General features: G+C 46.9%; 1 protein-coding gene across 1 annotated transcript in view; it reads left to right on the top strand.

Annotated features, from left to right (window-relative positions):
- Positions 1–12,069, top strand: part of ZCCHC14 (zinc finger CCHC-type containing 14) — a 67,673-nt gene that overhangs the window by 48,062 nt on the left and 7,542 nt on the right. The window contains exons 4-10 of the mRNA XM_063112770.1: positions 4,738–4,809; positions 7,396–7,505; positions 8,159–8,253; positions 8,336–8,390; positions 9,384–9,660; positions 11,144–11,235; positions 11,604–11,731. Of these exons, the coding sequence (XP_062968840.1) occupies positions 4,738–4,809; positions 7,396–7,505; positions 8,159–8,253; positions 8,336–8,390; positions 9,384–9,660; positions 11,144–11,235; positions 11,604–11,731 (829 nt within the window). The remainder of the gene's footprint in view (positions 1–4,737; positions 4,810–7,395; positions 7,506–8,158; positions 8,254–8,335; positions 8,391–9,383; positions 9,661–11,143; positions 11,236–11,603; positions 11,732–12,069) is intronic.

The raw sequence follows: 12,069 nt of genomic DNA on the forward strand, positions 1-12,069 counted from the left end.
ATCATACTCTGACCAGAACAATAAAAAAAGCTTTATTAGGAGTGTCTGCCTTACTCTTGACAGTCTGTTGCTAACAGCAAAGGAAGATTCAAAGAAACTTTTTTTCTGAATGTCTTCACTTATTTAAGGAGAAATAAATAGCTTCCCCTCCCCCGTGTTTTCTCACTCATTTTAGTTTATGTGTCATTGTTTTCCAACACACAAATGAAAGGTCACTGTTTTATAGGAAAATGTAAGTAGCCGGATTAAAAAGAGTTAAGATACACAAGTCTGCTACAAAGAGGAGTTGAGTTTCCTGTTCTTTTCCATGGAGTTGGTTTGTTTTTGCTGAAATTGTAATTGCTAGTTACTAGTTACTGAGGAAATAAATCGGTATGCAGGAAGCAAAGGATAGAATCTTCTTGAATGTAAAATTAGTATGTAGCTATATACATTTGAAATGTCCACATTTTACCAGCTTTTCCGAATTCACTGTTAAGAAACTGAAATAACTAAAACTTTTTAATAGAAAAAGTCTTCTTACACATGATGAAAAGGGAAGAAAAAGACATCAAAAGATTCCCCAATCTTTGAAATACCTACGATGACTATAGAGTTGTATTGACTTAAAGAGAATTATAAAACAATACTAACAAAAAAAACTTTAAAAATCTTTCTTCCTTAAAATTATCCAGACATTACATATATTTTAGTATTGTATCTTTTTTTTCTGCCTCCCTCCCTCCCGGTCTCTCTCTCTTTTTCTCTCTTTCTCTCTCTCTCTCTTTTTCTGGCTGGCCTGTACAGGGATCCAAACCCTTGATCTTGCTGTAACCAACACCAAACTATAACCAGCCAAGCTAACTGGCCAGTTCTCATATTTTTTCTTTAAAAGTTTTTTTCATTTCAAAACAATGTTAACTTCTCTGAATATTTTATCACTGTTAGCAGAGGATGAGTCTTGGCCACTGTTTTTTTAATTGAGTTTTTGTTTTTATCAAATACGTATGTACAAAGTTTAAAGAGTCCAGTAATTCTGTACAACCTTGCCAAAATTAGCAGTGCGCTGTCCTGCTGGTGTGTAGGTAGCTCAGTGGTTGCGTGGAAATCAGAGTGGCTGTGTGAAGGTCGCCGGTAGCTGCTTTCTCCCTTCTTGCCTAACATTTTGTTTTCCCCAGTGCTGTCTGCTGTGCCCCTCCAGTCTCTATTGGTTGTCCAGAGCTCCCCTCATTGGGTCAGCTGCATCCAGCACCCCATGGCCTCCTCTCTAGACGCAGTTCTCGTCTTGGGGTCTGGATTCATTGTCGCCCTGGGGGGTCCTTTCCCTCTGATCCCTTGTTCTTGGATCATATGTCATCTTTTTTCTTGGGTTATTTCCTTGTTTTGGGTAGTTCTCCTGGCTTCATAGAGGGAAGTACAGTTTTTGAGACGTTTCATGTCTGGAAATGTCTATCTACCCTGACGTTTGGCTCATAGTAAATTCTAGGCTGGATGTCATTTCCTCAGGAACGTGAGAGCGTTGCTTATTTATTGTTTTCTGTCTTGCAGTGTTGCTTTGAGAAGCATGCATCTATTGTGATTCCTGATCCTTTGTTTTATAATCTAGAAGTTTTGAGAGCTTTCTTCTAGTTCCTGTGTTTGCAGCTTCCCAGAGATGCGCGCTGGCGCAGGCCTGCTTCCACCTGTTGCCTTGAGGCTCCGTGGTCCCTTTTAACCTGAAAACTCACGTCTGTTGATTTGGGGACCTTTTGTTTAGTTATTTCTTTGATTTTCTCTACTTTGTTTCTTTCCTGTGTTCTTGTTCTGGAACTCCTGCCATCTGCATGTCATGCCTCAAGGCTGGTGCTTCCGTTCAGTCATCTCCTCTGCTTTCTCTGCCTGGTTCTGTGCTCTGCTTTGGGCAAGGACACCTAACCTTTCAGCTTTCCGCTCCTGCTGTCCTGTCTTCATTTCAAAGAACTCTTATCTTCCCACGATTCCTTTTTCATGGCATCCTGTTCTTGGATATGCTCTCCTCTCTTAGCTCACTGAGGATATTAATGATAGTTTTTAGTTTTCTTTTCTTTTTTTTTTTTTTTTTTAAAGATGACCGGTAAGGGGATCTTAACCCTCGACTTGGTGTTGTCAGCACCACGCTCAGCCAGTGAGTGAACTGGCCATCCGTATATGGGATCCGAACCCGGGGCCTTGGTGTTATCAGCACCGCACTCTACCGAGTGAGCCACGGGCCAGCCCAAGTTTTTAGTTTTCTTAAAAAGAGAGTCGGCTTCCAGCAGGCTGCTGTGTCCTGCTTGGCAGCTTGGCAGCTCGGCCTGTCTCCATGTTGGGCTTCAGCTCTCCTTGGGGCTCTGGCGATGGGCAGGAGTCCTGGGCAGCTAGCACCCGGCAACGTTGGGATGGGCTGTTTCCTTGTGCAGAATGAGGTGATTGCTGCTCTGGGTGTCCCTGCGGGTGATGCCATGTGGGAAATATGAGTGTTGAGAACCAAGTTGAAAAGGACGGAGAGGATTAGACTCCATGTGGAAGGACGTCCTGAGCATGTGTGTGTTTTGTTCCTGTTTTGCTTTTTGCGTATGATGAAGATATGTTAAAATTTGTCCAGAGAGGACTGAGTAGCTCTTTAAGTGGTAGGAAACACCATGTCATGATTGAATTGGCAGTTTTTCTTGACTGTGTGAACAGTACTGGGCCGATGCTTGGTGCCATCTGGGAAGTGTGGAGGTGGTGCATGCCCCTGGCACGAGGCCTGTGGTGCTGGGGACGCAGGTGGCGCTGGTCCTGCAGGCGGCGCTGGTCCCGCCTCCATGTGCTCGTGGCTCCCAGCGCTGGCTTTCTGTCTGAAAGTGTCGGCTCCATCTGAGCATGTTGGGGACACACAGCCATGGACTGTTGCACCTACTGAAAGTGCTGTACGTGATTGTTGGGGAGGTGGCTTGTCTGCTCCCCCACAAAATGGCTGCCATGCTGCGCCCTGTCGCTTGGGTGGTAGGTCTCCTGTGGCCATACAGTTGGGATGCGTTCATGCTGTGTGGACGTGGAAGGAAAGAGAAGAGATTCAAACTAGAGCAGGTGTGGGATTACACGGAAAAGCAGTTTTCCAAGGCACGTTCTACCTTGAAAAACACAAGTTATCAACAGTGCTTTGAGTCAAGCATCTTAATGACTAGAAAGTTTTCTCCTTTCCTCAGAGTTGTTACTGGTGTTTTAATGTGGTAGCAGCTGTGAACCCCAATCTGTTTAATGCTGTTGTGCTTCACACAGAGACACAGTCTAGGTGTCTTCATTTTAGGTGTAGATGGATTCTGGTTGGCAGGGCACGTTCCTATCATCAGTTAGTACTAAGATTGCCAGTATTTGCCTTGTGGATTCTGGTAGGCACCAGGAATTCAGAGGCAAAGAGGAGGGGCCCTTTCCTTAACTAGCACGTGTTTTATGAGAGCCTGAAAATTACTCCCCCATTAGTAATTGTGACATGGTATGGCAGCTGCTGAACTAGAATGTGGTTCATTTGAATTTCACCAGACAAGAGGAGCGTGGCCTGGCAAGGCTCCCCAAACACAGTGGGTGTTGGTTAGGGGCTGGGGGGCTGGGGCACCAAGCTCTCTTCTCTGTAAATCACTGTAAGTGTAGTGTTTTCATTTTGGGTAATAAAATACACTTGATCATTTTATTTCCTGACTTGAAATCCTCCAATGGCTTCTTCTGGATCTTAGAGGATAACTTTTGCAGTTATCCCTTCCTGACCTGGCCTCACCCACCTCCCATCTCAGAGACTGACCCTCTGTCCATCTTATTCCTGTAGCTGAGTTCTTATTTGTCCCTCAGAAGTCAGCGCAGGCTTTTCTCCAAGCAGAAACTCCCTCTAATATGCCCCAGCTCCAGGTTAGCTTGCATCCCCCGTGCTGTGCAGTACCATCGTGCTGGGAGAAAACTCCTGTGGGGAGAACAGATGCCTGTGGGGTCACGAGCTCATACTGCCTACCACCTATGGGCTGGGAGAGAGAAGAGGCGGCCCCATGCAGGTCTTTGGCACCAGGCATTTAGAACTTCTTCCAGAAAACCCTTTCTGAGGCTTTTCCCTGGTTCGTCCCACCTGACCTCCTCTTCCTCCCATGGAAGACTTTCACACCCCTACCCTTGGTCCTGTTATCCTGGATGGACTCCTCCCCACCCCTGTGGTGCTGCAGTGTCTTGAGAGCAGTGGCCTGGGCTCCTTTTGTCCATGTACCCGTAGCACCTAACACACCACAGGCTTGATTTCTGGGAACTTCATAGTTCTGCATGCAGAGTTGGGTAGACTCAGCTGTGAAGAGGTCTACTTGAGGATGGTGTGCACAGGCATACGTGAGCCATTGTAATTATCAGCAATTTTCCAAAACTAGAAAGAACAAGCTTTAGATGCCAGGCTTGAGGATTTTGGTGATTTTTTTTTTTTTTTTTTGAGTGGCCGGTCAGTGCAGGGATCTGAACCCTTGACCTTGGTGTTACAAGGTGGCACTCTAACCAACTGAGCCAACTGGCCAGGCTGATGGTGATTTTTTAAAAATAATTACACAGAACAGGAAGTTAGGCTTTTGCGTTATTGCATTATGTGACTTCTTTTTGCAATAATCGTATGTAAATGCTGCGTGAATGGGCACAACATACCTGGGCTTGGTGCGCTCACTGACTTGTGCAGCGAACAATACCTGGACGTGTGTGTTGTGAACTAAGTATGTGGTGTCTGTTTAAAGATTTGTTTGTTTATTTGTTTTTAAGGTCTTGTGGTCTGATTCTTCAGTAACATCAGTAACCAAATCTTCCTCTGAAGTGACTGAATTTATTTCAAAGGTAAGGTGACCAAGGGCTCTTATAAAAATTTAAAGAACTGCATTCCCCAGTGGCTGGTAATGCTGCAGAGTAGTTCCCATGGGTCACCTCCATCAGCCCTCATGGCAGATGCAGCACCAGGACCTCGTGCCATCAACAGCGAAGTCCAGGCTGCTTCTTGTGGGAGATGCAGCACTGAACACGAGGTTCCCCAGTGGCTGAGGCTGAGATGAGGCAGAGGTGCAACTCTGCGTGGCTGCAGTGTCGCCTGTTGCCCTGCAGCCCGGGAGTCCCATGCAAAGGCTTCCCTGGTTCCATCTGCACCTGCTATCCACACTGGATTGTGCCTTTCATTTTCAAATTGGTTTGGTTTATAAATACAATTTGAACAAAAAGTTCCACTGTTAAGTAGATGCCTCTTTGCCTCCATATGCACATGTGCATACATACATGCACGCACCTGTCCTTGTGTGTTTAGAGACCACTGGCGTGTGCCATTGCAGTGAGTCACAGTCTTAGCCAGAGTCCTGCATCTCAGTCACCTTTATTGATGGAATAACATATCCGGAGTGTCCTCAAAGTGAGTCTTACGTTTTCACTCTAAAATCCAGGATATAGTCATGTGGGCGGATGTATGGGTGCTGGATCATGTCTTCACAGCCTGGATGGACATTGTCTGATTACGCTCATCTTTGTGGCTGGCCAATTGCTCAAGAACACCACAGTACCGTACCTTCTAGGGCTGCGAAGCCCCCAGAAACTTAGTGTTCCCTCTGTGGTGTTCAGAACACTGAATTTCTTCTCCTCTGTGCCTAGCTTCTCATTTTGTAAAAAAACAATTTCTGCGGACTCTGCTCATGCCAGCTGGAACTTTGACCTCTCACTGGTCTTTTGTCCAAGTGTCGACGCCAGCTAATGTTTACCCTGCTTGGGGCTCTCTGACCTGCTTAGGTATCTGGTTTGTCATTTTTCATTAATTTTGGAGAATTCTCATCTGTTCTCTCTTCGTATGTTTCTTTTGTCCTGTTCTCTCTCTCCCGTTCCGTGTGTGTTAGAGTCTGATACTGTCCCCAGCTCCTGGATGCCTGTTGTGTTTCTTACTCTTCTGCTCTTGTCTGTGCTTAGGTGACTTCTCTGGTCCTGTCTTCACGTCTTCTCATTGTCCTCCCTCAGCTCTGCCCCGGCTGCTAATGAGGCTGCTGAGTTCTCTGAGTTCTTCATCTCCAGTGCCACAGGCTTCATTTTGTTTTTCCCTTGCTTTTCCATTTGACAGGTCTTATAATAATAATTTTCCACAACTCTGCTGAAATGTTCCATTTGTTCATGCATGCCATCCACCTTTTTTCTAGATTCTTTAGTATGCTAATCACAGTTACCTTAAAGTCCCTGTCTGATAGTTCCAACATGTGGGTTATTTCTGAGTCTGGTTCTAATGATTGCTTTATCTCTTGACTTTAGTTTTTTTCCCTCCTTCAGTCTTTTTTGTGACTTGCAAATTTTGGTGGAGTGCTAGGCCTCATGTTTGGAAAACTCTGGAGACTGAGGAAAACAGTGCATTGGCCTGCAGGGACAGGCCCTTCTTCAGTCTGGCCATCAGTGGGTCCCTGGGTCAGTGTGGGCTGGGGGGGCTAGCTCTGGGTGATGCTGTTGCCATCGTTACCCTCATGCACCTCCAGGGAGGACAGCCACTGCCTGGGCCTAGTGGATTCCTGTCAGTGCTCTGGCTTCACACCCAGCTGTCAGAAGTCCTTGTACATCTGTGGACAGAGTGGGTCTCTCCCAACTCTCTCGACCCCTCCCAGGGGTAGAGTGCTCGTTACCTGGTTCTGGACTTGAGTGGGGGTGGGATCTCTACTCTCCCAGCCCGCCTCAGTCAGCTCTGAGGATGGGGCTCTCTAGGCACTCCTGCCCCTCCCCAGCAGGAGCTGACCTCTGCTTTGTGCTGGTGCGGGATCCTGGCCCAGGAAGCCTTCTTGCCTCTCCTCAGGGACTAGAGGGTCTTTGCTTTCATGCTTCTTTCTCATGGCCTGTGGGCAGAGGCCGGGAAGGGTTGCCCCTGCCTTGCCTCCAGAACCCTGGGATCTTTGCTTGGACTCTGGGGCCAGGAGCAATTCTTGTCCCTGCCCCAGTGGCCAGAGGCTTCTGCCTTGGACTGTGAGAGGTCCGGGGCCATGCGCAGGGTTTGTGCTACTCAGCACCTGTGCCTCCATGGGGGCTCTGTCCGACCTGTAGGGCCACGTCCATCTCAGCCCGACTCTTGTGGCTGCCGGCCTGGTAGCACCTCTTCCTCGTGTCTGGCCCAGGTGAGGCAGAACTTGTGTCCTCTCTCCTTGGAGGGCCAGGTTTCTGTTTGAAATCCACGTGGAGTCCTTGGTGGGTGTGGGGATGGTTACGGATGTGTGGCTAGCGAGCTCCTTGATACTGCAATGGGAGTGATGTCCTCGTGTGGCTTTCTGCATCCCAAGTGGGTGTAGAACCCCACGAATAGCTCATATTGTCCCAGCAGACATCACCCTCTAATACTTGCCCATGCTTTCCTGAAGTTAAGGAGTCCTGCCTGCGTCAGGCAGACACTGACCCCTTCCTTTGCTTCCTCTTCTCTTCCAGTTATCCCAGCTCCACCCTGAAGAGAATTTGGAGAAACTGATTCCTTGCTTAGCTGGCCCAGATTCGTTTTATGTGGAGCGGAACCACCTGGATCTGGAAGCGGGCCTGAGGTGAGGCTCTTCCCCCGGGACTTTGCCGCTAGGGACTGTCATCTGTTAGGGAGAATTTGAAGGGCCTTCATAACCTAGGGGTGATTATGAGGGTGTGACCACTTAATGTCACAGTGCCACTCTCACAAAGTAGTGCTGGGTTACTGTTTCTGTTCTGCAGTTGAAAGTAGAGGCTGTTGGGGATGAAATCAGCCCTGATAAACAGTTTCCGTGAGTGCTTGATGCTGTCCCCACTCACACAGTGCTGCGCGCGGTACCATGGCGCACTGGTTCTGCACGTGTGCGAGGAGGGACAGTACTGCTGCCTGGGCTCCGAGGACCAACATCTAGCCCCTGTGACTCAGTGGCAGCAGACTTGCTGCTTGTCCTGGCTGACTGTGGGGGCACTGAGGGCTCTCATGTCATGGTCACTACTCACATCATGGGCCCTTGTCAGACTCAATTCACACAATGCACAAGTTGTGGGAAGGGATGGGGCAACAATCAGAATTGGTAATAAGAATGGAATTAAAGCAGGAAGAATGTTAGCTTATGACACTTCTGTTTATTTTTTTCTCTAATATATATTTCTCTTAATTGAAAATTAGACTTTCTCTACCAGTTAGTTTTTGGTGATGTCATTTTGATGCTGATAAAAATAACTTAATTTTTAGGTACTTGGCTTCACTACCTTCTCACATATTAAAGAATGATCACGTCAAGAAATTTTTCAGCACTTCATCTCCCACCCAACAGCTTCAAAGTCCAAGTGAGTTTGTAGAATGTGATTAAATAAAAATAAAAATATTTTTGTCAGTAAATTTTTATGATATTTATTTTTTAATTTATAGGTCCTGGCCACCCCTCCCTTTCTAAAGTAGGTACCGTGATGGGTGTCTCGGGAAGGTGAGAAATCCTCTCTTTGTAACCAACACATTCCAGATAAGCATTTTACAGAGTTTACTGTCTGCAGTCAAGTCATTCTTAGTCTTAGTCTTGGATAATACTGAGAGAGGAATTGGGTAGAGATAATCCAATTTATGATTTCCTAAAAATGTTTGAACCACTAAAATTGGAATTCCAGGGATTCTCATCACAAATGCAAGTTCCTGGGCCCTGTCAGAGACCCAGGAAACTGGGATTCCTGAGAATCTTCTTTGTCACACACTCCTGAGGCATTTTCCAGCTCATGAGCATGCTGCTGCTGGGCTGGGCCCTCCATCAGCACAAGCCCCTGGGATGGCAGCAGCAAGGCTCGGGCGATAAACTGAGGCTGCCTGTCTTGATTGACAGCTGATGTTAATGTGCGCTAGTGTCACAGTTACACATGCACACGGGCAGTTGTGTGAAGATGTGGTCGGGTGGCATGGGCTTGGGAAGTGCTGACTTTGATCTGGCCCATGCCGGGTACACAGTAAGCACCCAACAGTGCACATGGGTTTGCAGCTTGAGGTGGAAGGAGCAAGGACAGAGAGCAGGATGCTGTTTGCTCCTCCAGCCTTCTAGGCTTTAAGTTTCCAAAAACAATTAATTTACGTATTAAGGATTTAGTAGTCAGTTTTAATTTAAGATTTACCAATATACTGTGATTTAGAAGTAACAGAAAGAAGGTAGGAAGCTCACCGAAAAGTCTGGAGGTGACTGATACGCGCGCACACACGTGTGTGTACTCCCAGGCACGTGCGCATGTGTGTGCAGAAAGCGCCTGCAGAGATTTAACTGAAGAAGAGTGGTTGTGGCAGGAAGGGGCAGTGGCGGGAAGGAGCTCTGGTGTCTGCAGAGCTTGTGGTGGACTGCGAAGTTGGCCACGGTTTGGAAGTAGAAGCTGGCTTATGGGTGCCTAGAGCAGAGATCCCAGCTGCAGTTGTTGGAAACCAGGCTTTGCATCCCACCCCACAGGCCCGTGTGTGGAGTGGCTGGCATCCCGTCCTCTCAGGGTGGCACCCAGCACCACCTGCAGCACTCGGCCGGCGCCACGCTGCCCCATTGCTCCCACTCCGGGGGTGCGGGTTCGGCCCTGGCCTACCGGACCCAGATGGACACCTCGCCTGCCATCTTGATGCCTTCCAGCCTGCAGACCCCCCAGACTCAGGAGCAGAATGGGATTCTAGACTGGCTGAGGAAGCTGCGTCTGCACAAGTATTACCCCGTCTTCAAACAGCTCACCATGGAGAAGGTATGTTGGTTACCAAACAGGCCATACAGGATTTGCTGGACTGTTTTCTTATGTAACATGTCTTCTGACCTCATTCCTGGAGGAATCAGTTGGGTTTCCAGATGTGTATCTGTTGTGGAAGAACTAAGGATGGAAAAGTCACATGGCCTGGGATCAGCAGGGGACAGTGGATTTTACTTCGAAGGCTGACTGCAGCAGAGCAAAAACCTGATGCAGGATCTGTTGTAAACAAATATTTTCTAGATACTTTCAGGTCTTTACAAACTAGATACTCCATGTGATGTGAAGGACACTCTCTCCTCAGAGTCCGACTACAGACAGAGCCTGTGCATTCTGAGGCCAGACGCACACCGTAGCTGTCCTTCCCTGCTGCGTGTGCATGGACTAGAACCCCCTCAGGAAGGCTAGTTTTACAGGGGGCCCAAATGCATTGGTCCAGGGAAGTAGCTCTCTGGCAATCTGGCTGGATTCAAGGGTCCTGTCTGGAGGAATAGATGGATTTTACATCTTTCATGCAGTCCTACCTAGAAATTATTTTTTACAATAGAGAGTTGTGGTGAGGAGCATTTTTCATTGTTAAAAAAATCCTGAAATTTCTTGTCTTGATGTCGCTGTTAAAACTAAATTAAACCTATACAAGGTATTTGAACTCAGAGCTCCCCCTGCTGAACAAAATGGCTTGGTGGTTTTTATCCATGCAAAATTTCATTTGTCCAAAAATTAAGCTTTGAACCTAGAAATCAAGCTCTTACTATGTAATAAACACATTTTAAGTATATCCATAATACTCTCTGTTTAGGGTATGTCAATCTTAAAAATGAGATTTAACAACCTTAGTCTTAATCATTTAAAAATTTTTTAATGTATGAGTTGAAATGGCTAAATCACTACGTTCTGGAATGCTGTGAAAGCTAGAATATCATTTGTTTGCTTAGTACCAGGCCTGTGGCTTAGTTGGCCATTCAGTTTGGATGGTATCCACTTTTCTGGATCACTTGCACCTGACAGAGTTGCTGTCATCCCTTAAATGATGGTGATATTCAGAAAAAAGAGCTGTCTGCAGAGGATGGCAAGTTCTGAAGGGACTGCTTTTGGATTGGGCCTTTGCGGGAAGGGTGGGGCACTGTCATCGTTGCATCTTGGTAGCAGTTGAAGCTGACTCATGCAAGACACATAACACACTCCTGCCAGTGACCCATCTTCACAGAGCATAGGGCAGGTGGGTCCCCTCGGCCAAGCTGGCAGTACGTGAGACAGCTCGGTGTCCGTCCTCCTGCGCAGCTGCTGTGAAGAGAGGACAGGCTGGACACCAAATCACTTAGCAAGTAAATGGTTTAGTGTTGCCACGTCTTTCACTGTCTAGTTTAATTTGATCTGTTTTCATATACCAGAGGTAGACTAAATATTAAATTCAACTCCAAGTTTTGTTTTCAGAGTCCTAGTTAATTCCCAGTAAATTTGTAATTTGTTTCTTCTGTGCAAGTTTTTGAGCCTTACCGAAGAAGATCTGAATAAATTTGAGTCTCTCACCATGGGAGCCAAGAAAAAACTCAAGACTCAACTGGAGCTGGAAAAGTAAGCGTGGAATTGTTTTTGAAACATTTATTCATTGTAGTTTCTCATGAGCTGAAGAGAGTGCTAGGATTTGTCATTTTGTTAAATATCGGTGATGGGCTTGCTTTTGATTGCTTATCCAATCCTTAAATCACGGCTTTTAAAACTCTACAAAAACCAAACAAAACATAAACAAAAAACTCTACAAATGTGGCTATGGCTATATAGGAAAGGCCCTTTGCAGTGAATTTGATAAATTGGGATTATCTCTCACCCTTGAGATAAGTCTGATGGGAATCACCTTTGCTTGGAGTAGTTGTATTTAAACAGTGTGTGAAACAGTAAAAGACTTTAATGTCCCCTTGCTCCTGTGCTTTTTCATTTCCCAGGGAGAAGTCAGAGAGGCGGTGCCTGAACCCCACCGCCCCGGCCTTGGTCCCCAGCAGTGGAGTGGCCCGAGTGCCCCCCACCAGTCACGTGGGGCCTGTGCAGACTGGGCGGGGCAGCCACGCTGCAGGTGGGCGACGGCGGTTCCTCGTGATAACAGGCCTCAAATCCCACTCATTGCTGTTTTCAGTTTTTTATCTCTGTACTCACCTTTCATTGTCTTAAATTTTATAGTCTCTACCGTAGGAAAATAGATGGGACAAGCTGGGTTGGAAGCTTGAGACTGGTGACTTGTTTGGAGTTGTTTGGGCAGAAAAATTATATCCAGAAACTGCTGTGGTGAGAATGCCAGAGTAGGAAGTGACGAGCGAGAGAGAGATTGCCTCTTCCCCAAGATTCATGCCCAGAGGCCACGTTTGGTCATAGCCCAGCGTCCCCTCTGGAAGTTCTGTTGTGTGCCATCCTCCA

The sequence above is a fragment of the Cynocephalus volans genome, chromosome 10 (assembly GCF_027409185.1).
Source record: "Cynocephalus volans isolate mCynVol1 chromosome 10, mCynVol1.pri, whole genome shotgun sequence".
Taxonomy (NCBI): domain Eukaryota; kingdom Metazoa; phylum Chordata; class Mammalia; order Dermoptera; family Cynocephalidae; genus Cynocephalus; species Cynocephalus volans.